General features: G+C 32.8%; 2 protein-coding genes across 3 annotated transcripts; one reads left to right on the forward strand and one right to left on the reverse strand.

The window, feature by feature from the left end:
• Positions 1-3,333: 3,333 nt before the first annotated feature.
• On the reverse strand, positions 3,334-5,535 carry LOC106332841 (probable serine/threonine-protein kinase RLCKVII). Of its 2 annotated transcripts, none has more exons than XM_013771329.1 (5): positions 5,279-5,535; positions 4,715-4,944; positions 4,451-4,640; positions 3,921-4,312; positions 3,334-3,846 (listed from the first exon to the last, which is right to left on the reverse strand). In XM_013771329.1, the coding sequence occupies exons 1-5, from the start codon at positions 5,427-5,429 to the stop codon at positions 3,517-3,519; spliced, it is 1,293 nt and encodes a 430-aa protein (XP_013626783.1). In that variant the 5' UTR covers positions 5,430-5,535; the 3' UTR covers positions 3,334-3,516. The 2 variants fall into 2 exon arrangements, with proteins under 2 accessions (XP_013626783.1, XP_013626782.1); XM_013771328.1 differs by having other exon boundaries at positions 4,451-4,643.
• Positions 5,536-20,986: 15,451 nt separating this feature from the next.
• LOC106329210 (ethylene-responsive transcription factor RAP2-7-like) lies at positions 20,987-23,589 on the forward strand. The gene is made up of 9 exons (XM_013767819.1): positions 20,987-21,670; positions 21,803-21,828; positions 21,917-21,947; positions 22,052-22,139; positions 22,227-22,372; positions 22,648-22,739; positions 22,815-22,942; positions 23,024-23,101; positions 23,195-23,589. The coding sequence occupies exons 1-9, from the start codon at positions 21,228-21,230 to the stop codon at positions 23,399-23,401; spliced, it is 1,239 nt and encodes a 412-aa protein (XP_013623273.1). The 5' UTR covers positions 20,987-21,227; the 3' UTR covers positions 23,402-23,589.
• The last annotated feature ends 2,105 nt before the right edge of the window (positions 23,590-25,694 follow it).

Raw genomic sequence — 25,694 nt, forward strand, 5'->3', positions numbered from 1 at the left:
AGGTTCGGTCCGGGTATGGACTGAGCGACGTGAGGCATCGACCGCGGCCTAGTCGGCTGGGATCGGGTCTTACAGTTGTAGTTGAAGAAGACCTGAAGCTAGAGCAGTTAGACGTCAAGACAGCGTTTCTGCATGGGATTTAGATGAGACAATCTATATGGAAGCTCCTGAAGGTTTTGAGGATCAGTTCAAGCCAGATGAAGTATATCTTTAAAAAAAATCTATGTATCTCAAGCAGGCACCAAGGAACTGGAATGAGAAGTTTGATGGATATATGACTGAGATGGGATTTGAGAAAAGTCTCACAGACAGCTGTGTTTACATTAAACACACATGAAGATGGGTCAAGAATCTATCTACTCATCTATGTAGATGATATGTTGGAGGAAATACTATCAGTTGGAGATCATCAATTCAAAGGGTTGTAGCTTTATCAACCGCTGAGGCTGAATATATGGCTTTGAATTAGGCCTGGGCATTTTAACCTGGACCCGAAATTCTGAACCGGAACCGACCAAAAAATACCCGACCCGAAACCGAACTAAAAATTTACAAGTACCTTTTGGGTCTAAATTTATTTTACCCGAAAGAACCGGAACCGTAAAGAACCGACCCGAATAGACCCGGACCCAAAAAAACCCGACCCGAATAGACCCGAACAGATAAGAACCGATTTGTACCCGACTTAAAAACATGTATATCCAAAACTATGATTTTTTGTGTTCTATTTTATATATATTATTTTATGATTTAGTTTGAAATGTCTTTTGTTAACAACATTTGTTACTATTTTGTAACATTTTTAAGTAGTATAAAGTTTTAAAATATAAAATTTAGAGTTTAAAATGTTTTATTTTAATTATTAATAGTTTCATTAAAGTTATTTTATAAAATTTTAGATATATATGATAAATATCGACTAGATTTGATGGAGTTGGATATGTCATGTCCTTTTCAGATCCTAAATACCCGAACTGGACCCGAAAAATTACGGATATTTTATTGGTTTTTTAATTATAGACCCGAACTGATCCGGACCCGAGAAGAACCGACCCGAACCCGAACCTAAAATTTCTAAGTACCTATTGGGTCCAAATTTTTAGGACCCGAAGGACCCGGTCCCGAAAAAAACCGGCCCGAACCCTACCTGAGGATCCGAACGCCCATACCTACTTTGAATGATGTTGTCAAGGAAGCTTTGTGCCGCAAAGGTATACTAAAGGATTTGGGCATGAGCAGAAAGGTGTTGGAGTGTTTTGTGACTCTCAAAGCACAATAGATTTGTCAAAGAACAATGTTCATCATGAAAGAACGAAGCATGTGGACATCAAGTTCCACAAGATCAGATAGGTCATTGCAGATGGTCATATGAACGTGTTGATGATATCTACATTGAGTAACACAACATACATCTTCACCAAGATCTTGCCAATCAGTAAGTTTCAAACAATTTTGAACTTGCTGAGGGTCAAGACTGAGTAATTCAACTCAGGAACCGGGACTGAAATCCAGACAACTAGGTCACTTGTATCTATCTCTATCTCTCATGTATGTTTCACCTCTGTAATTTCTGATCTTTCTTTACTAGGTGGAGAATTGTTGAGCTTTATTAAAGAAGATCATAAAAGAAAGAAGGTTTGGACGTGGAGGAAGTTGTTTGCTGAAGGTTTGGACGTGGAGGAAGTTGTTTGCTTGCAGTCCATAAACACAAAAGCATACTTCAGCTAATGGACAAGAAGATAAAGACTTAGTTCATTGATTGAACCTGTACATGAAGCATGTTTATGATGGCATCTAAATCTGTGATATACCTACTGCACTGAAGTGCTTACTTCAGGAACATGTTTTCAGCACTTTGGTGATGCAGGGAAATACGAGAAGTTTTCTAGAGCACTGAAATGCTCAATTCAGAGAAGTTGCATCTTGCACTTTACTGTTCTAGGAAAATTGTTTTCTTTGGACCTTAGTGTTTGAGGTCCATTAATTGCTAGAGTTTCTAAGACACAAGTGATTACTATATTTATCTTGTGTCTTCTCTAAACCTTTTAAGGAGATCGCAGACATTGAAAAGGGGAGATAGAGTGTAACTGATATAAAGAGCTAAGAAGAAGAACACTGTACACAGCATAAACTTGTATTTTGTTCTTGGGAAAGGATAGAGAACGAAACCAAGAGAAGCGTTGTAAAGGGCTTTGGGGTTGTGTGAATACTCTCTTGTAACCTCTGATCTAATGGATTTTGGAAGACAGATTCCGGTCTAGACTAATATCATGTTTAACAGGTGTAATTGGGTTAACATTTATTATGTGTCTTGCTTTCTCATTTCAAATTTTCTATTTTTTACTTTGTTTCTAGAACTTGTGTTCTCTGTTTTGAACTACTCTAGAGTGTGTTCTTGGTGTGTGATAGGAACATCACATCAAAAGGAAACGTCCTGAGGTTGTAGTTGCTTCACAAAAAATTCAACACCCTACTAAGATCATTTCAAATAATTCAGCTACTTAATTTTTTTTCCAACACATGCACTGTAACTAACTAGTTTAATAAGATTTGAATGAATTAAATTATCGAAATAATTATAATAAATTTTGATACTATGGTGAGAGACTCAAAATCCATAAATCAATACATTTTTCCAGTGTTTTTAAAACCGGACCGGGTTCGACCGTGAACCGATTATATAGCCGGGTTGGTCTAGTAATTGGTTCGACCATGAACCGGCCACATAGCCGGATTATATTTCAAAGTTATTAAACCAATAAAAACCACTAGACTATCGAAAATCTATAAACCATCTATATAAACAAGAAACTAATTTATATTTATAATATTTTATGTTCAAAATTGATTTATATTTTAACTATGCATCATGTTCACTAATATTACTTTTATATTTACATACTAAAAAAATTTAAACCATATTATTGAACCAGGTTTGACCCGGTCGAACCATATTGAACCGTGACCCAAAATATTTCCGGTTCAGCTTCCGGTCCGGTTTTAAAAACATTCAGTGGATACTCTTATAGAAAAAAAAAATTTGTGTACCAGTAACTGCATGATTTGAATTCAACACTCTTTCAATGTAAATTCAACACCCACGACGCCACTCAATACCCTAAGTTAACCGCACAGAATTTATTGGAGGGCAATTTGAGATATTCGCAAATCACAGATACACGACAAGTATATGAAGAGATATCATCTTTCAGATACATACTATACAATATACTGTAGATGTCGCCATTCACTCCACGTAATATCAAGTAAATATGTGAACAAACTGTTAGTTTAGAGTCACAGTTAACCTGCAAATGTCTAATGCCAATGGCCTTCGGGTTTGCACCGGTTTGGTTAACTTCTACCCAGTCACACAATGATTTCCCTGAAACCAGAATCGAAATTACACGAAACCACAATATCGCTCGAAACAAAATTGTTGCTCCTATAAACGAAGCATTCTACAAATTTTTAAAAATAACTATTTCTTTTTTCCAAACAAAGAACCGTTGTTGATTAATTTGCTTGTGCTGAACAAATCTTGATCTCTTGTTTTTCTTCCTCCATACAAACCTTAGATTCGGTCACTCTTTTCTCTTCATTATCGACCGTTGTCTCAATCACATTAGTCTGCTTGTCCCTGTGAGTAGCATCATAATTGCAAGAAGCTAAGTGATCCAAAGCCATTACTACATCCGATATCACCGGTCTCATACCAGGCTGATCTTGAACACACATTGCAGCTATCGCAAGCGCTTGGTATAATCCTCTCACCGGATAATCTCCCTCCATCAATGGATCAACCATATTCTTGAAGTTCTTCCTATCTTTAAACAAGGGACGCGCCTGTAAAAACATGTCATAACGTGTGAATTACGATAACTTGAAAAAAGGAGAAAAGTTAGAAATTTTATCATTACCCATCCAACTAGGGTCTGGTCTTTACGCGCTTTTGTTTTGTAAATCGCTTTCATTCCAGTGATAAGCTCCAAGAGGACAACTCCGAAACTGAAGATATCTGATTTGAATGTGAGTTGACCCGTCATTGCGTATTCAGGAGCACAGTATCCGTATGTTCCCATAACCCTTGTGGAAACATGTGTTGCATCCCCGCTTGGTCCGACTTTAGCTAACCCAAAGTCAGAGAGTTTCGGGTGATAGTCTTCACCGAGCAAGATATTTGAACATTTAAGATCACGGTAGATCACAGGAGGCTTCATTGTATCGTGAAGATACTCCAAACCTCTCGCTGCACCAGCCGCTATTTTCATCCGGTTGTTCCAAGAAAGTGGGGTTTTACCATTAGGAAGATCTAAGGACCAAACAGAGAATACCAAAAAAAAAAAGTCAGAAAAGTCATACGTATTCATTTAAAAGAGAAGCAATACCAAGATAATGATTAATATGTACAGAGAGAAAGATAAAAGAGAAACTGTATAATAAAAAATACCATGGAGATGATCTTCAAGAGATCCTAGAGGCATGTACTCGTAGACCAATAGCCTCTGAACACCTTGTGCGCAAAACCCTATAAGCTTTACAAGATTGGGATGGTCAGCGAGACTTAGTGTCATCACTTCCACCACGAACTCTCTAATTCCTTGAGCACCATTTCGATCAAGTTGCTTGATTGCAACAACCTGCTGTACCAAACAACCATTTCACAGACTGAATCGATTGGATCAAGAAACGTATACATGTATGCATATATTACCTGATTGATTCTCTCGATGAGACCCTTGTATACTTTTCCAAAACCTCCTTCACCTAGTAAACAATCAGACCTGAAGTTGCCTGTAGAAACAGAGAGCTCTTCAAAGGCAAAAGTCATTGCTTTCTTCCCTGAAACTTCATCTTCCACATTTGAATCCTTTGCGTCCAAAGAAAACTGATCCTCCTCAGAAGGTACCTCCTTGTTCACATCATCTCCACATGGACTGCCCTCTAAACAACAATTCACAAACAAGATCACGTCTCCGTCTCCCATGATTAACAACACCAAAACATCTCTAACAAACGATTCATCAAGATAAGTAAAAGCTAAACAGATTCTAAAACGGCTTTTAAACAACACATAAAAAATTCACAAAACGAGATATATTATCTTTCTCCTATGAATAAGAACACAAAACCTAATCATCTCTCTAACAAACGACTCAAGAGGACGAGTAAACGCGCACATTACGTAACGCTAAATCGATTCGAAAACGGCTTTTGATGCAATGTAGCCTAAATAGAGGAGATCCTCTAAATAGCTTTGGAATCTATAAATCGATACCTGAGCTAGGATGCGTTTGTGAATCGCGATCTGCGCTCTTACGGACGCAGTTAGCGTCGATTTCGAGTTTGTTGTGTTTGGCGAAATCATTGTTCTTATTCTTCGTCTCGGAACGTTTGCTGGATTTCCCCGTGCGGCCGAAGCATCCCATGGCTAAATCTACGAAGGTGGAAGAGATTGTAATCTTTGCTTATGGGGGAAGGAAGGAAGGGAGGGGAAGGGTTACGGGAAGGAAGGAAGGAAGGAGAGAGAGAGAGAAAGAGGAAAGGGCAAAAGTGAGGGAGAGAGAAACTTTGGTTTTTGAACTTTTATAAATAAATGATGTGTTGGTCGTCTACGGGGAGGCACACGAAAGGTTACAATATACCGCAAGGATTATTTATTAATAGTAACTATTAATAAGGTCTGTCTAGTTAATATTATGACTTTGGTTTAGTTAGTAAGAGCAGGCTTATCAGTCAGATATTCAAAAGAAGGTTCTCACAAAAAGAAATTATTATTTTAATAAGCATTAATTAAACATTTGATTTTATATTTATATTAGATAATTAAAATAGCGAAATGCTGACACGTGGAATAAAAGTTTTATTGGAGTTCTGAAAGTTCATCAAGTGTGTGAACTCATTCTCATTTTTTATTTTACTTTCTGTTTCTTTTCTTTACTTTTAATTATTAGATATTAAAAACGCTTCTTTGGAGGTACTTTAAGTAGCGGTGAGCATATCGATTTAATTTTGGGTTCTGTTTGAGTTCGGTTTGGTTTGGTTAATTTAGATTTTGTAAAACTTAACCCAATTATAACCAAAATAGCTTTGGTTTGGTTTTTTTTTGGATTTAGTTTAGTTTGGTTATGAAAAATGTTGGTAACGAAGATTTATAAGCATTCTAAAATTGTTTAACTAATAGAGTATTTGCATATATTTTAGTCTTTATTAATCCTAGAAGAACTTATGTTAGATAATCTTACGTTTAAACAGTTGAAATTGGAGAATCTACGATAAATGAGAGAAACTGCGACGATTTTAGATGCTTATAGTTTTTAAGTTTTGTTTTTAGTACAATTTTTAGGTATTACATATTATGCTTAGAATTAGAGTGTATATATAATACTATTATTTTCTTTATAACTTACAAAAATATAGAAGTTAAGAGAAAAAGGAAAATGGAGTTCTAACTAAATAATTTCACAATATATATTATTTATTAATAGATAAAAACATATTGGGTTTATAGGTTTGGTTCGGTTTAAAACCAAACAAAACCCAAACCATTCGGGTTGAGTAACCAATTAGGTTATGTAAAGAACATGGTTTGGTTTGATTCAGTTTAACTTCGGTTGGATTATCAGTTTGTTTCGGTTCGGTTTGGTTTTTTTTCCCACCCCTAATTTTAAGATCTGACTATGTGGGGTCAACATTTCTGTTTTGCTACGTACCCGTAGTTTTATGAGTTGACTTAGCACTTTCATTTCTTGTAGAATTTGGTTTTTGATATTTTTTTATTTACATAATCAACATAAGAAAAGAGAAAGGGACAATCTCCGTTTTAGGATCGATTCAAATAGCTTTTGTCAAGAAGTTGGCTAGTCTCTATGTGGTTCTGCTCCACAATTAAAGATGTAGAAATATGTCTTGTTCCATGGCCTATGCCATTGTTTCTAACTCATAGTGGACAGAAGACATCCCTTGTGTTGATGGTATGGTAATGTATATTAGTATGATCTTAGAAAGAAAGTTTTTTTTTTTTTTGCAAATACTTAGAAAGAAAGTTATACATGTTGTTATTGTTAGGAAGTAAAAGTTTCGAAGGAGACATTGTGATGGATGGTTTTTTCTTCGAGTCACAGTCTTTCGTTTATTTTATTCTCAATTGCGGCAAATGTCATTGTGACTTTCGTACTTGTTCCTCAGTAGTTCGGTATCACATCTGAGTCAAGCGCACATCCTGGTGCCGATTGTGGGTCTCTTGATCTCTTTTGGTAGTGTTGCTAGACTGGTGTTTTTCTGTGCAGGTCGTTAGAGGCTCTTTAAGTTCGCGTGTGGTGTCGATTTCAAGCCCGACCTTGGCGATGGTGGCGAGTTTGGTCTCTCAGGTCACGGCACAGTGGTTAGTTTTCTTAATCCACTCTCTCCATTAGTTGTCTTGCTTTTCAATGCAGGTGAAGACTATAAGTTTAGACAAGTTCATCGGGAACCAGTTACTCTAGAGGCGACATGGGAAGTCTCGGCATCCGAGGCAACGAGGTGAATCTCACCTTCCTGTAGTTTTCGTCGATGGCTGAAAACGGCAACCAGTACTCAATGATCTAGGATTCGGACTAGCGGAACGTACCGGGGTGATGGGTCAAACGGAGCTAGTTTAGAAAACTTTTAAATTGGATAATTTTGTTCGAGTCGGCTTGTAATCGGATCCTTATTCCCGTTATCTGGTGATTTTATAATATATATAACTAAAAAGTGGTTTTTGTCTCTTTGTCTTTTTAGTGAGACCATGAATCATCTTTGGTGGTGAAGCTCCATCTCTCTGTTTCCATTGCAATTTTACAGTTTTGACAAGTCTCACCGTCTATATCTGCTCTTCGATCTATCCAGCTACATCTACTCTTGTTCTCCGTCTGCTTTGACCGAGAGTAGGATCTTCTGTAAATAGACCTTCTTCGCTCACCCTTACTTGAGAGATCTAATTGATTCTTGGGAAATTGCCACAAATACCATATTCAAAGTACCACTTTTCATGTTTACACTAACCATTTTTACTCTCACGTTTAATGAAGGGTAAAAGATACTTATACCCCCCTAGAGTTAACTAATCTAGACTTAAGGTTTAGAGTTGAGGGATGAAGTATGGTTTTTGGAATGTGAAATTTAGGATTCTAATAAATATATAAATAAATATAAAAATTTTGAAAAATAGTTTCAAACATAATTTTCGATTTTCAAAAGAAATTTTGAAAATAATATTTTGAAAAGAAATTCAGAAAAAAATTATAAAAAAAATTCGAATTTGAAAAAGTATAATTCGAAAACATAAAAAAATTATTATTTTTATTTATTTTTTGTCTTATTTATTTATTTATTTTTATTTAAATAATGATTTATTTTATATATATAGAACAATTGTATAAAGAGTCTTTTGCCACTTAATGAATAATGTGTTTTTGAAAATGTCCCTTTAGTGGTGGTAAAGATGAAAAATTGGTATCATGAAAGTGGTAAACATGAAATTTCTCTTGATCTTTTCTATCGGCTTTTCATGTCAGTTCCGGTGAATGCTTCTCCTTACCGACAAGGTATGTGTTTATGCCAGCATGCTTGTTGTATGTCAGTTGATACTCAAATAAGATTTCTTTCCTTTCATCCATGTCTTTTCGTATTTCTGATTTGAAACTCTTGTAGACTATGCTCTTAAAGATCATTTCATATGCCTCAATATGACTTCTCTCTGAGCTTGCATGTTCCCGATCTTCTATTAACGGCTCACATTTACCTTTTATCTTGAAGGAAATCGTTGGAGGATCTTTCTATCTAGCTCCACCTCTTAAGTAAACCCACATACTTTTATATCTCTGATTTGAATTTAAATCGAGTTTTTTACTCTCAATTCTGAACAATTGTTTAACCGTGTCTTCTTACTTACTCATTCTTCCTCCTGTCACTCTTCACATATACTCCACCTGAACCGAGTATTCAACCCGGTTCCTCTCTACTCCAAGTAACTATTTCCTTTTCTAAGTAAGTCTCCGTATTGGTATACTATTTACCTCACCCTTTTGTAACATTGTTGCGCACCCTTAGTTTCATATGTTTGTGAGGTTGTGAGGGTAAATTTGGAGTCACATAAGCTATTCATGCTCCTCAGTGGAGATTTAAGAGTTCACAAAAGAGCTCTGAAATTTCTGACCAGTTACAGTTTTAGTTAGGAAATTCGATGGGTTAACTATACTGTGTATCTTTCGTAGGCTGATATCAAAATATGTTTTTAAAAATAAAATGTCTACAGTTTGTATACAATACATTTTAAAATTTTATTTAATTATATTATAGAAGAATTTGCTTAGAACAATCTATATTTACATGTTTTGCTTAAAAATATACTTTAACATTTATCATTTTAGTATTTTGGAGTATTTTGTAAGTAAATATATCTTTCTCTTGAAATAATATAACCATACTATTTTAGTAGATTGTATACAAAGTAGCATCTATCGTATTATTTTAATAACTTTTATTGATATAAATATTTTTTTGATGTTATGGTATTATGTTTTTTTTTATTTTTATTATTAAATTAATATTTTAAATACTATATTACCTTTGATTTTACAAAATAATTTTCTTTTTCGTGTTGCATTTCAAAAAAAAAACTTTAGCATCTATAATTTTATCTTTTGTAGAATTCCGAATACTATTATTTTTAATTTGAAATATTTATTTTCAAAATTTATATTGGTCAAGAGAAATTTGAAAAATTACACATATATTTTTGAGTTTGGAAGATTATATTACTTTTCATTTTTTTTTTGTTACTACACTAATTAATTGTTTTATAAAAATATTTTTATTTTTGGTAAGTTTTTTTTTCTATTTATCTCAAAAGATATTTTTATAATTAAAAAAACATTAAATTTATACTTAAATTATTTTTTCATTAATATCTTTAATGAATTATTAAGATTTCAAAGTTTTTAATAGAATATTTTTAAATTATATGAACTAAAGGTTATTATATACTATGATATTTTGTGTATAATCATTCTATATAATATATTGTTGTAAATTTAAAAATAAAGGAAATGATAATATATAGTTGTAGATATATAACATATGTAATTAATTTTAATTTATGTTTAAAATAATATATAATTTACAAATTTTAACCATTTTAACAGTGAATGATAATTTATTTAAATGAAAGCATTTAAAAAAGTAAATAGGTTAATTTACCAGTTTAATATATGTTCATCTTATTTAATTCATATAGCATAGACTATAATTATAAAATTTATAAAATAGCATAAATTTGTTTTTATAATAAAAATTTTAATTCACATTAATTTATAATCATATTAAATTACTAATTACGAAATTAGTTAATGAATTATTTAATAAAAATACTTTAAATTTTTTAATAGAATTTTGTTAGATTTTTTCTCAATAGATATTTTTATAATTAAAAATAAAATTCAAATATAGTTAAAATGTTTTTTTGTCATCAGAATAGACATATAGTCGTTTAAGATTTTATAAAAAATGTTATATATTTGATTGATTAATGTAAATAATGTCATATTAAATAATTAATTAAATGGTCTTATTATGATTTGTTAACTGTAGATAAAATAGTAATTATATTTTAATAGAATAAATAGATAGATAGGTAGATAGATAGATATTTTCTATATCAAATAATTTCCTAACTATATACAAAACTTATATAACTTACGATATATACAAGTCTTGAGATCTAATAAATAAGAAATTGTGTATCGAGATGTTTTTTAATTGTTGATTCTTGAAATATAGTTGATATTTACTGATTTCTTAATTTTAAAATATCATATATTATATTGATTTTGTATTGGTTAGTAGTTATTGCATTTGCCTAATTAGAACTATATGACAAGTGGTTGAACCAGCTAATTTTGATTTTGCACCCGATGAACAGTTTAACGAATCTGCCATTGTGGAGGGTGTACTACATTGCCGTCACATTTAGCATCATGTTGTGTCACACATGACTGTTCGGACGTAAATATCTGATAGAGATGATGGAAATATTATAACAAAACAAATATATACTCCTAAAAATGTCAATAAATTATGCATTCATAAACAAATTAAGAAACTATTTAATTATTCTTAACATTTAGACCAAAAAAAAACTATTTAATTACTAAAATCAATTTCGAGAAAACTGATTTAATTGATATATAAATCAACTTAATCAAACCATATTAAATTTGTACAAACCATCCTCGAGATTAGTAATATTTCCAATTCTTTTGGAGATTGGATAATTTATCAGATTTTTGAAGTATGTTGCATTACAAATAAAAACTATATAGATAAAATATATAAATATGTACATACATGTTACTATGCATGTTATTAATTGTTTACACTTTGACAAGATAAAATTCGATATGGTTTGAAGATGTTAAACCACTTAAAGAATTTATTGCAAAAACTTAACAGATAAAGAATAAAGTTGTTCGTTTTGACAAAAGATGCGGATAATTGACAAATAGAGCAATTTTGATTGTATTTTGTGAATAACTCTTGCACAAAAGAAGCCCAACAGATTCATTCGAAAGAGACATTTGAGAATTGGTGTCATGAGAAATCTGTCTCAAGTTCACTAGTTAAAACTATAGTGGTAAGAAAAAATGAAAATTTTTATATAAAAAAACACAAACTAATTTGGTCCAAAAAGGATATTTGGTCGGAGTCCCTCCACCAAGACTCGGCCCTGCCGACATCACGGCTCAGCGCACGCACATGAGCCATCCTCTATCTCCTTTTAAGCCTTTGAACAAAGGTGGGACATTTGTTGAGTTAAACACTTAAGAAAAATTGTCACTGATTTGTTCACATCAAGTTACAATTTCATCACTTCATTTCTCATTTAATTCAACTTTATTTTGACATTTGAATATATCAGATTGCAGTGCTGGTTAAAAGCTTTTCAATGAGCTATTAATCCTGCCACAGCGACAACCGGTTTCGCCAAAAAGGCCACCAGAAAAGTCGAAAAAGTTAGCCTCTTCAACATGTCAAAAAGTTCCAACAATTAACATGGTAACTAGTTTTATGAAATTAATTTAGTTAGTTGGGTGTTGTTTCTTTTTCATGTTCTAGGATATGGTTTGTTAAGCCCCGTTATGTACATTATTTGATCGTATACATTTTTAAGAAACACAAAAATATTCTTTGTTTACGTCTTAGCTTGAATTCACTTTTCATTTATTTGTTGCGACAACATGTTAGTCCTGAGAAATAGTCCTCTAAATGATGAATAACACTACCACGAACTTTTTTTTTTTTGAAAAAACTCTACCACGAACTTGTGTTTGGCCATTATATATAAAATTTGCACATGATCCACAAATAGTTCGAGACGAGTTTGTATGTATGCATAAATGTTTAAACAAACCATATGTAGCCCAAGTTGAAGAATTGCTTCTTCCAGACGGATGGTTGTTTTTATCATGGGAGCTAACGGATCTACGAAGCCTAGAAAGGTTCTTTCAATATGCAACATCACATCATTTAAAGAAGTGAACATTCATTTATATAGTAAAACTGAAAATTTTAAAACTTAAATGAAAATATTTTATAGTAATTTTGTGAATCTTAATTATAATAAAGTCTTTGACCCAATTTTTTTTTATAATATTGTCGTGATTGTGGATGATATCTAACAGTTATTGTGGGAAACACGGTCTCTGGAAAATGCAAACATCATAAGCAGTTTACCATTCTCTTTAACATGAGCAGGCGGTCCATCCGTCCATTCATTTAGAAACATCTGTGAATAAGAAGTCCTAGCGAAGTCTCTAAAACTAATCAGATTCAGCTTGCAAGGTACATTCCCAACGTGTTACAGAGCAACCTGTAAATTAACCATACATGCTATAAAGATCTAATTGAATTGTTATTCTTAATCGGTTATTGCTTCAGGTTGTCTAGTTAGCAATGGAAGAAGCCATTTCAACCTCTTATGATTTACATTGTGCTACTAATCACATAGATTTTTTTTTTTTAATTTGTATTTGGATGTTATATCAGCGATGGTGAGACTGGAAAGCAAAGCCAAAAATATCGTCCATCGAATCATGTGGCATATCCACACTTGGCATAGTATCATTGGGTGTATAAGATTTTTTACATTATCTGCAAATATTGAAGACTTTCTTTTTAATTTGTCATTTTCCTCACGCACCGGCCCTAGCAAGTAACAAAGAGGTCCATTATTGGGAGTAACCAGAATTGGAATAGTTTATGTTTTCCAGATCTTAAGTTTTTATAGGTTTATGTATCTTTTAAGGTTGAAGACTTGGTTAGCACTTACCATCATGGGTAAGGGGCACAAAAGTATTTGCTGTTTGACTAAGATAGCAACAAAAAATGCATTTCTTCTTCTTTTCTAATCATTTTCTTTTCTTTTTTTTCAATTGAATTTTTTTTTTGTCAATCAATTGAATTTTTCTTTTTTTTTTTTGGTCGACCAATTCAATTGAATTTTCTAATCAACTAACTTCACCCTTTTTCATGCCGACATATGTTTATTATGGCAAAGATGGGGGCACAATTACAGTATTCAGTTATTGGAAGAAATCAACTATATTTTTCTAGGATTGTGTTTTAAATATATTTACAACTACTGAAAGACTGGATTCTATCATTTATAAGAAACACAACTATCATTCAAACTTTATAATAATTTTTTTTTTAAACGGAAAGTACAATGTAGTAGTACCACTCAAACTGATACATGAAAAAACAAAGATACTAACGTTGTAATATACAAAAATAGTTTTTAAAATCAAAAAGGAAACTAATATATATGGAAAAGGCAAAACAGTGTTGGGATGTGAATGAGATACATAATGATAGGGAAACGTCAAAATCATGGGAGCCAACTAATTTGGGAGGATCTTTAGGGGAAATGTATGGACAAAAATGCGTGTCTGCATCTTGGCATTTCCCATATAACAAGAAATCTATATGTTAGATTTTATTGGTATGTATTCATTAGTTACTAGTCAAAAATTCCGACCACCTGCCTCGTTATTCTGAATTAATTTTCCTCTATTTCTCAAATTCAACTTTGCTTCTTATTTAAACTTTTCAAATTTTCATTTTGTTTTTACAAAAACGTAATGATGCATTTTTAAGATTCATTTTAAAATGTTGCACTTTATCCTTTGTTCTAAAGACAATCCTAAAATAAAACAATCTTCAAAGAAGTTCATAATTTCTATATCAGAAAGAAGTTCAGAATTTAAGTTGTAACATTCCCACTTGATTTTCTTCAAAAAAAACATTCCCACTTGAAACATGTGTTACGGTGAATAAAAAGAAGCTCAAAAGTTTAGTAGTTTCCGTAGTCATCTAATCACATGTCACAACCCATAAACATATCTCTTCAACAATCACATCCCCATAAATATTTTTTTCAGCCATCGCGTCCAACAAAAAAAGTTCACTATATTATTTTTTTTTCAAATTTATTATGTTTAATTAAAAGAACATTTATCTACCCACTTGCATATTTCCTTGTCGGCAAGGTGTCTACACTGCTTGCTTTTAAAAGATGTCGCTGATATTTTATCTCGCATGAATCGAACAACTATCATAATACTAGGCCTGGGACTTTTATCCGAGATCCGGATTCGATCCGAGATTCGATCCGAATCCGATCCGAAAATCCGGATATCCGGAGGGGCCGAATCCGGATCCGGATAGTAAAATGTTGGATCCGTCAAAGCCGGATCCGGATCCGGATATCTTAATTTTTAAGTCCGGATATCCGGATCCGTAAGTTTTATTAATAAATATTTCAAAAATAGTAATATCTATATATAAAAATTAATTTTATTTAATATATTTTCATTTCCGGATAAGGATAGTAAAATTATGGATCCGCCGGATAAGGATCCGGATCCGGATACCTTAAAATTGCCCGGATATCCGATCCGTCCCAGGCCTACATAATACTATTAATTAGTTATAAGAATGATGAAAGAGGATCCCAAACTTTTTTATAATTTTGTAAGATTAGTATTTTGCAAGTATTACCTAAATTATTATAAGAATATGCGGTAAATGTTACATAGACTCTTTTGTATACCAAGAGTTATGAGATAACAAAGGCTAACAAACTTTGTGTAAAAATAAAAAGGCTAACAAACCCTTGACACATCTAATATCTAAATAATTTTTCTCAGGACATCTCCAAGGGAGACGTGAAAACGCTATTATAGTGTAAAAATTTGACTTCTCTTCTCCAACGTGACGGCAAACTCAACGGCATTAGTGTTATGGTGTTTTATGCAACAGTGTTACACAATATTTAGTGTGACACTGTAGCGACGGTATAATTTTTTTTTTTTTGAATTTCCTTTATTGTTTAATTAGTTTAATTGATTATGTTTATTTTCACCAAATTACAAATAAAACTCACTGTTATGTAATTATTATATTAAATTTACTTATCATAAATATTTATGTATTTTTAAAATTTTAGTTAGTATAAATGATTAATTAGTGTAATACATAAAATAGATTTAAAATACATAAAATTTATTTAAAATACATTAAATTACTCAAATAAACACCAAACAGACATAAAAAGTGCATACAAGAAAATAAATTAGCAAACAAAGAAAAATAGAAAACATCAGATAAGCTAACACAATAGTCTAATAGCCCGGAAAATTATTATCAGCTCCATCAAGATAGTTATAATACAGGGTATAATCTTCTTGATCATTTGGTGACATTTGATTTTCACCTTGAACTTGTTCTCTTTGAGATGGTTCTCCTCCAGTTTGATCTCCTTGATATTGTGATGTTCGATATTGAGATCCATGATATTGGTATTGGTCACCTTCTCCTTGTTCATCAGATTGACTTGCTTGAGCTCGTTTTCTTAAATTTTTTTTTTTTACTTTCGATGTAAACACGAGACACATGATCAGGTATAGAATTCAAATTTGAGAATAATATTTTTTTCTCTTCCTTCATTTTTGCTAGCTCGACCTTCTGTCTTTGTATTTTTTTTATGCAATGTATTTTTGTTTGTATGTTTTTAGTTATTTTAATTTTATATGTATTTTCGTTTGTATGTTTTTAGTTATTTTAATTTCATATGTATTTTCGTTTGTATGTTTTTAGTTATTTTAATTTTATATGTATTTTCGTTTGTATGTTTTTAGTTATTTTAATTTTATATGTATTTTCGTTTGTATGTTTTTAGTTATTTTAATTTTATATGTATTTTCGTTTGTATGTTTTTAGTTATTTTAATTTTATATGTATTTTCGTTTGTATGTTTTTAGTTATTTTAATTTCATATGTATTTCTAAAGTATTATTCAATAATTATAATTATTGTTTTAAAATTGTTAATCTAGTTCTTATTAAAAATAGTTACTTGTATGTTATAAGAATAATGAGTATTAAAATATTAAATAGTTAAGAGAATCTTTTATATAATAATATAATAATAGAGAATATTTTTTTTTGTGTGATATTTGGTGTTGTGGTTGGAGATGAAAATAAATTTGGTGCTAAAACTATATTAAAATGATGTAGTTTTAACACTAAAATAGTGTAGTGGTTAGAGAGGGCCCTAGAGATGAATATTGAAGTCAGTATATTTGTTTTAATACAAAATATGAAGTATGGAACTCTTACAACAATAGAAAAAAAAGTTACTATCGGCAAAATATGATTTTAAGAAAGCTTCAATGAAGTAAAGTATATACAGTATATAATCTTTTGACATAAAAGTAAGAGAGGTACGAGAAAGAAAGGAAGAAAGTAAGAAAGACGAGACAGTCACATGTTACTCATGGTCGTGAATCACATGTAGGGGGATAGAAATTGGATATCACAAGTTCTTAATCTTCTTTAGATTAGCGTTAAGAGAATAGTATATAAGACTTTGGGCAACCCCAGCCGTTAGATCACTGACCACCTTATTGACCATTGTGAAAAAGGACGATGCCGTCCAACAAGACAGATCTTCACAATCTCACGTGTTTATATTTATACTATTAACATGTGCGGTAGTACTCAGTTCACGATCTAGATGGGTCAGATTGTCAGATATTTTCTGGCATAACATCAATGGTTTCTTTAGAAGATATATCTAATCTGATTTTATTAGAAAGAGAGTAGATTTCCTGACTGTAATTTAAATCTATTTGCTATAGAAAGAGTTAATGACGTAACAAGCAAGTTTAATTAATAGTTTGCTATAGTTAAGCTTCGCTTTATTGACTGATAAAAATTTAGATTTTCAATATTGGTTGTCGTAAGAGTTTTTTTTTTTTTCTTTTTTTACGTCAAACGGTGATTCTATTACTCAAACTTGACCACTTGAGGTGGTCTGGATAACCAGATCGGAATAGAACAACCAATAAAAAGTAACTCCCTACGAAAAGTTATTGCAGTCTTAGCTAAAAAATCAGAGGACTGGTTGCGCGCTCGTAAGAGTTTATGAAGCCATTAACTATATTAAAAACATCACAGTAGAATTCCCGTTAGTCCAGTGGTTTGACCAATAGTTCATTAATGTTTTTACATCAGGAGATCATGGTGAAATGCATACCATCGAACATAGATCTCAAACGACGGTTCGGAGTGGCGCAGTCATACATGCATTTTATGATATAATTGTTGGCTCAGACGTTCAGAAAAAAACTAAAAATGATTCAAAAACAAATAGGTAATAAATAAACAACATAAACTACACAACTAAAGAAGAACTACGACCACCAAGTAAAAACTTATTCACCATTATTTTTTTGGTCTTAATATATGTTGGAAGTTCTGGTTACATAGGCACGGATGTTTTGTTATAACAGAGACAAGAAAATAAATATTTATAGGGTTTGATTTTGAAATGTGTAAACATTATTAGACTTTGGCATACTTGGTCATTATGATTTGTATGCTTAATATTTTAATTTTGACTAGGTGTTTTCTTATGCAATGCACAAAATAATATTATATAAGACAAAAACTGAAGTTATTAATAGTTAAAATTTTGATCTACTGGTTAATAATAATTTGTTTTTTTTGTTTTAGTTTAAATTCAAATAAATTCAACAATTGAAAATTTGATTAATCGTTTCATTGTGATGATTGTGTATCGAAGAATGTTTTTGAATTTTTAATTCTCCATAAAATTTTGAATTTTATAAGATTATCTTAGTTTTGTATTTGTTTAGGTATACCTACATTTAGTTTAAAAAAATATTGATATTTATACAAAGTTGGCTAACTTTTTATAATTAGTTGATGTGGACATTTTCTTAAATCTTTTTGTAATTATATTATTTTAAAATTTGAATTGTAGATGATTTATATATATGGTATGTATCTACTTTTATTATCTCATTTTAGGAATCTTACCAAAACACAAAAGATTTATCATTCTACATGTTTTAATAAGATAATGTCATGTCATATTTTTTACCAAACGATGTCGTGTTTTTTTTTGTGAGAGTGAATGTGGTACTGACATATAAGTAAAATTAAAACAATCACTACTCGCGTAAGGAATAAACTTTTAAAAATCTCGTAGAAAAGAAGACATTCTTAAAATTACTTTGCGTTTGGTCGAAATTTGAATATTTAATGCAGAACAAAAAAAATATATACGTAAGAATAAATTTAAATATTTGTTACCAGAAATATTGGTTTGTGAATTTAAAGTGTTTTGGAATATACATTTATTTCTGTTTTAGTGTTTGAATATTTATTCTAGTAAAAATGCAGATATAGTATTTTCAGAACCTCACATGTTTACAAGAGATTAAAGGAAAATTGGCAAAAATATCACATTCGTAATATCATTTTTTATGTTTATCTTAACCACTTTTACTTCTGGATGAACCTTTAAGTTAAATCTCTCATTAATTCATCTTTGCGAACTTGGAACTCGGAGACAATTTGGATTTTAGTGGATCTTCAGGATGCAAAAATCATTGAAAGCATTCCATTGAGTAAAACTCATATAGTGAATAGGGATGAATGACATTTCACAAACAATGAGAAATACACGGTTAAATCAGGATTGTAAGTAGAAGGAGTTTACCCAGATAAAGAAAAACCACCAGTAGTGTTCGAATCTACAATTGATATATTGAAAGCGTTATGCTGGAAAGTACGGTGTCCACCAAAGATGAAGTATTTTTTTATGGCAATTGGTGTCAGGGTGAATAGCTGTTTAGAAAAATCTGCAAGCAAGAGGACTACAATGGGATATATGTTTTACCAGATGTGGAGCTTCAGAGGAATCGATAAACCATATTTTCTTTGAATATCCTCCAGCACGTTAGGTTTGGACACTCTCACATATCCCATCAAATCCAACCATTTTTTCCTTTAGTTCCCTCTTCACAAATATGGATGACATATTCTGAAGAGTTCACCTGAAAATGAATGATCATCAATTTGCATAAATCTTATGGTATATTTGGAAACAAAGGAATAACAATGTATTTAATAATCTCGAGATTGATCCTAGAGAAACACTTAAATTGGCAGAAACATAATCAACACTTTGGGTTGAATCACATGTGGTGAACACACAGAGGATAACACAACCTCCAAGGACAGCACAACCTCTGGAGGCTTTCAACTTACCATCTATTCCAGGGCGTTGGTGTTTTACAGATGGTGCATGGAAAGATAACGAGCTGATTTCAGGACAAGGTTAGTATAGTATGCTAGAAGGCTTTTAGGATTTGATGGGGGAAATAAATGTTAGGCTAGTCTATCCATGCTTCATTCAGAGGTGGAAACGCTATTTTGGACAATGGAGTGTATGAAGAATTTACTTCAGGTTCAGGTCATGTTTGTAACGGATTGTTCTCAAATGGTGAAGATGGTTTCAGAACCAGAAGAATGGTCCGCTTTTGCAAGCTATTTGGAGGATATCAAGATCCTGCAAGAAAGTTTCAAAAAAGTTTAACCACTTTTACCTATGAGAAAAAAATACATTTATAACCCTAGGATTGACTAATCTAGACTTAAGGTTTAAAGTTGAGGGGTGTGGTAGGTTTTTAGAATGTGGAGTTTAGGGTTCTAATAAATATATAAATAAATACTTAATTTTTTTTAAAAATAGTTTCAAAATGAATTTTCGAATTTAAAAAGATAATTTGAAAAAAAAATTCGGAAAAAAATTCAAAATTTGTTTTTTAGAAAAAAGTTCGAATTTGAAAAAACACAATTCGAAAACATAAAAAAGTTTTTATTTATTTAAATAATTATTTATTATATATATAGATTATAAGAGTCTTTTGCCTCTTAATGAAGAATATATTTTTGAAAATGTATCTTAAGTGATAGTAAACATGAATAATGGTACCAATAAAATGGTAAAATAAAAATTCTCCAAGATTAAATTATATATTGTTTAATATTTTTTGCAGGTAGTATTTTATTTTTCAACTAGTTTTAAGAACCTGAAATTATTTGAATAACATATGGGAGATATAAAGAATATATATGAATAATAAGTAATAGATGAAGAAAAATATGTTTTGGTAACTTATGCATATTTATTTTATTTACGTATGAAATAAACAAATTTAAACATACAGTTTTTTTGAAAATAGATTATTATTATTTTACCATCCAAGTTATAATTTTTTTAACAATATTTTCAAATTTTAATTATGATATTTATTTAGACTATTTGAATGGAATTCCTTTGAGAATTACAATCTTAATTAGGTAAAAAATGCCTAACCCGTCGAGCCGTTGCCGAGGTTAGTAAACCAAAAGCATTGACCAGAAAGCAGCAGTGCGTAATTGAAATAAAAAATCTAAAAGTGAATAAAAAACAACGGGAAACCTGGTAAGCCGGTAGACCACGGCCAAAAAAGGACCAACAAGAAAATAACGTTATACAACATTACCGATAATAATATCATATAGTAGTTTACTAGTATAAATGTTGGATCAGTCTCCTCTAAGAAAGGATATGAAATGTTCCCTCACACGTCTCCCTACTTTTAACAGTCTCTCGCCGGCGTTAACATTATTTCCGTTAATGAAACTTCTCTTTCTCACTCTTCGCCGTCACTTTTAAACTGATCAACGTCTCAAAACCGTTAGTTCTTCGAAAATCTCCGATCATCTCTCTCTCTCTCTCTTCGTGTATTGTGTGATCGTGTTGACTAGATTTTATAGTATTTTGTCGCAAAGATGCTGGATCTCAACCTCGACGCTGACTCTCCCGAGTCGACTCAGTACGCAGATCGGCAGACGTCAGACGGCTCCGGGAACCGAGTGGATGAGTCAGGGACGTCGACGTCATCGGTAATCAATGCAGATGCAGACGACGACTCTTGCTCGACTCGCGCCTTCACTCACAGTTTCGATATATTAAAAGTCGGAGGAGGAGACGAAAGCACCGCTTCTATCGCCGGCGTTACCAAGGAGTTTTTCCCGGTGGCTGGAGACTGCGGGCATCTACGAGGTTCGAGCTCCAGAAGCTGGATGGATCTCTCTTTTGACACGAAATCGGTGGCTCCTGCTCCGGCGCCGGCTCAGGTGAGAAAGAGCCGGAGAGGACCGAGGTCAAGAAGCTCGCAGTATAGAGGAGTCACCTTCTATAGAAGAACTGGTAGATGGGAATCACATATTTGGTAACTCACAATCACTCTTTTTTTTCAACTTTTATTCGTTCTTTGTGATTTTTTTCTTTTTTTTTTTTTTTGTAACTTATCTTTGTGAAATTTTTTGATCAAGTCAAAAACTCTCTCTTTTTTTTTTTGCAGGGATTGTGGGAAACAAGTTTATTTAGGTAGCATTAATAATTTAAACGATTGTTGATAGAACGACAAGTTTTGTTGATTTCATCTTTAACTCTCTTCTTGATTTCTCACTTGTAGGTGGTTTTGACACTGCTCATGCCGCTGCTAGGTACTTTTTAGATTATTCTTCTCAGCTTTATACTTCTGGATTAGGAAGGATTTGTACATGAATCAGATAAAGAAAGTTTTTTTTTTTTTCTTAAATAAACACAGAGCTTATGATCGAGCAGCTATAAAATTCAGAGGAGTTGATGCTGATATCAACTTTACTGTTGGTGATTACGAGGAAGATATGGAACAGGTTTTTTTGATATGAATGTAGTTTTGGTTTTATATCTTTCTTCTATGGAATATGTTGTTTGAGTGTGTTATTATCCTCTAAAAACAGGTACAGAACCTGAGTAAGGAAGAGTTTGTGCACATACTCCGTCGCCAGAGCACGGGCTTCTCTCGGGGAAGCTCAAAGTATAGAGGGGTTACATTACACAAATGTGGCGGATGGGAAGCTGGGATGGCGCAGCTTCTTGCCAAAAAGTGAGCAACTTTTCTCCTTGTTGTCTTCAGTGTTGTTCTCTAAAATGAGACACTAGGAATGGTGAAGTAAAGAAAAATGTTTAGCAAATGGTACGATTGTTCAGTCTTGGAGATTTTAAAATGGTTGAATTGAAGTAGACGCTGCAATGTCCTATAATGATCATGATTTATTTGTTTACCAGAAAAAGAATTACACCTCCCTAAGATGAACTTCATTAGTTTTCAAGATCCAACATGAGTTTCTCTCTTTCTGAACACTTTCTTCTTGAAAACAGGGCATACAACAAGGCTGCGATAAGCTCTAATGGTAGGGAAGCAGTCACAAACTTCGAGCTTAGTACATACCAGAATGAGATAAACTCTGAGAGTATGTAATCTTGTGACTATTTTCATCATCAATCTATAGAAAACAGCTCTGATTGTTTTCTTCATCTCTATGAAGGTGGTCATGACAAACTTGATCTCAACTTGGGAATCTCTCTTTCTCCTGGGAATGCGGCAAAGCAAAATGGGAGATTCTCTCATTTCCCTTCTAATCCGTATGAAACTCCACCCGGAGTTAGCTGGACGGTAATTTCTCAATATCCAATCTCTGAAGATTCCTTCAAAATGATTTTGGACACTGTTTCTTACAAGTGTTTAAAACTGCAGATAGATACCGAGTTCATGGGAAAGCCGGTGAATACACCTCTTCCTTATGGTTCATCGGACCATCGTGCTAACTTTAAGGTAAAGAGAACAGTATCTGAAGTCAAACAACACAATTCCAGACAGTGAAACAATGTTTGATGTTGGTTTTAATGTTATGTTTTGATTTTTCAGGAGAATATAAGTGAAGCTGAAGGAGGGATGATGAGTAACTGGGGATGGCATAGACCTGGCAAAACTAGCACCATGAGACCGCAACAACCAGGCGCCCAACCACCACAGTTGTTCTCAGTTGCAGCAGCATCATCAGGATTCTCTAATTTCCGGCAACAACCTCCCAGTGAAAATGCCTCTCATGGTTATTTTTATCCACAATTTTAACTATACAGAAGGAGGCTTACAAAAGAAATGTGTGTTTGTATATGAATTCTTTATAAAATGGATATGCTTTCTTTATCTTTAATGTGGGAAAAGAATGTTATGCGTTGTACCTGGGTGGTAACTGGTAAGAAGACTCTTGGAAATTGGAAGACACATTTTGTAAATAAATAAGGCACCAGGATTGAATTTTTGTCGTTATGTGAAACTTTTTGAAAGGAACCTAAAGAGAGTGAGTGAGTTGATAATAGAATGCGACACATTTGGCTGCCTCTTTTTGGAACCCTCAATGGATTAGGAGACACCACTTTTTTTTCCTCTGTAAATTTCGTTAGCAAACCAAGATGAACACAAGAAAGTACAGACACTAAACAGGCGGAAACAGAAATATCCCCTGAGACTAAGCCCATATAAGAAACAAGCTAAACAAACCGATTAAACAACAGAACATAGCACCTGGCTACAGAAACATTATCTTTTAAACAGAACATAAGACTAGAAGACTGAACCAAGGGAGCAGAAGACTTCGACACAGAAGCATCTACTCAGCAGATGTCACAAAAGCATAACACCACCAAAGACAAGAGGCTCCTGCGTAATCCTCGACCTAGCTACAAGAGTAAACCGGCGAAGCTACAAGAGAGTCAACACAAACCCGACCATCTCTGAGAGAGAACAAATTAAGAGCTCACCCTTAGGAGACAAAGCAATAGCCTTTCTATTTGTTGTATACATATTCGTATATAACTAAAAGCCTACTATTAAATACTTAGCCAGTAACTCTTCCATGCTCGTGTATAGATTATAAAATCATGCCCTTCGGACTGAAGACCGCTGGCTCTACATATCAAAGGCTGGTGAACATGATATTAGCTGAGTAGCTCGGCCAGACCATGGAGGTATGTAGAAGATGTCAAATCCCTGGAAGCTGAAGATCATAAATCACATCTACAGCAGGATTTCTCCACCCTCAGGAAATACATCATGAAGCTCAATCCTGCGAAGTGTTCTTTTGGCGTTAGTTCCATGAAATTACTGGGATATATAGTGACTCATCGGGGTATCGAGGGCTATCCTGGAGCAAATAAGGGTTGTTATCCACAATTCTCTTACCAATGAGCGTAAAAGAAGTACAAAAGCTTACAGGAAGAATGGCACCCTGTACCAGCTTCATATTCAGCCTGTCGGATTAATATCACGCTTTTTTCGAGGCGCTCAAAAATCTAAACGATTTCAAATGAAGTGATAGATGCGAATCCGCCGTAACTGATCTCAAATCATATCTTACTACGCCTCCTCTTTGTGTATGGTACCATAGTATACCATGGATTTTACCAGCTTTTAGCCATTATATATAAGTGTTTTAGAGCCTATTTATTATGTTTGGAGTCTTTTTAGAGTATTTACAGGTCCACGAATGTTTTCGAGATATGTGGTGATTTTGGAGCATTTTGAAGATAAGGTTTGAAGAAACTCGTAGTTGTCCATCGAACCACTCCAATTCGACATTCAGAGTCAAACGTCGATCGAAAATCACAACATGTCGTCGGTCGAGAGCAAAGCGCGTAAGGCCCGACTTGGTTCCCAGCCGATTTATAGCCCAAATTCCATATCAATTACAGAAATACCCCTACCGACTTTAACCTATTATTTATGTGCTCTTCCATTGTTTTGGACAACAAACGCTTTCATACTTTCAGATTTTCACAGCAAACATATTTAGGATTTTTATTAGTTTGGAGAGAAAATCCAAGAATCCTTCAGAGATTTGTATTGGAATTCCAGTTTTTCTACCTTATTCTATTTATGCATTCTATTCAGATATTTGCTATGTTCTCCTTTGCTATGTCTGAGTAATCACCATTGTTAGATTTAGGGTTTAAAGTAAGGTTATGAAGGATTAACCAAAACTATAGATACGCTAAGGTGATAGATATCCTTCAAGGAATTTTTTGTAATGCTTGTGTTCTAGAGTAGTTAACTCCAACTCTGAACTTAGAATAATTAAGCGCACGCGACGGCATGGTTTGTTACCTGAATTAATTCCCTTGAGCTAGGATTGCTAGAAACAAGTGACATCTGATTTAGTTAATACTAGTGAACCTCGATCAGCTCGCTAAAGCTTGCCTAGGATTTATTCGCACGCAGAAGCGACAACTGAGATATTAGACTTAGTCAATAGGATTTATTCGCACGCAAAAGCTAGAATACTTTCTCATTTGAATTCGAGCTCTAGGACTGACAACCTAAACATATATATATCATTATAATCATGATTACCTGAAACCTAGATCTA

The sequence above is a fragment of the Brassica oleracea genome, chromosome C3 (genome assembly GCF_000695525.1).
Source record: "Brassica oleracea var. oleracea cultivar TO1000 chromosome C3, BOL, whole genome shotgun sequence".
NCBI classification, from domain to species: domain Eukaryota; kingdom Viridiplantae; phylum Streptophyta; class Magnoliopsida; order Brassicales; family Brassicaceae; genus Brassica; species Brassica oleracea.

Excerpts from the sequence above, each read along its gene's own strand:
- LOC106332841 (XM_013771328.1), bottom strand. The coding sequence starts at position 5,429 with ATGGGATGCTTCGGCCGCACGGGGAAATCCAGCAAACGTTCCGAGACG. Across the intron at positions 4,313-4,450 it reads TCTTGAAGATCATCTCCATG|ATCTTCCTAATGGTAAAACC; the intron begins GTATTTTTTATT and ends TTTGGTCCTTAG. Across the intron at positions 3,847-3,920 it reads ACCAGACCCTAGTTGGATGG|GCGCGTCCCTTGTTTAAAGA; the intron begins GTAATGATAAAA and ends ATGTTTTTACAG.
- LOC106329210 (XM_013767819.1), top strand. The coding sequence starts at position 21,228 with ATGCTGGATCTCAACCTCGACGCTGACTCTCCCGAGTCGACTCAGTAC. Across the intron at positions 22,373-22,647 it reads GCGCAGCTTCTTGCCAAAAA|GGCATACAACAAGGCTGCGA; the intron begins GTGAGCAACTTT and ends TCTTGAAAACAG. Across the intron at positions 22,740-22,814 it reads GAATGAGATAAACTCTGAGA|GTGGTCATGACAAACTTGAT; the intron begins GTATGTAATCTT and ends ATCTCTATGAAG.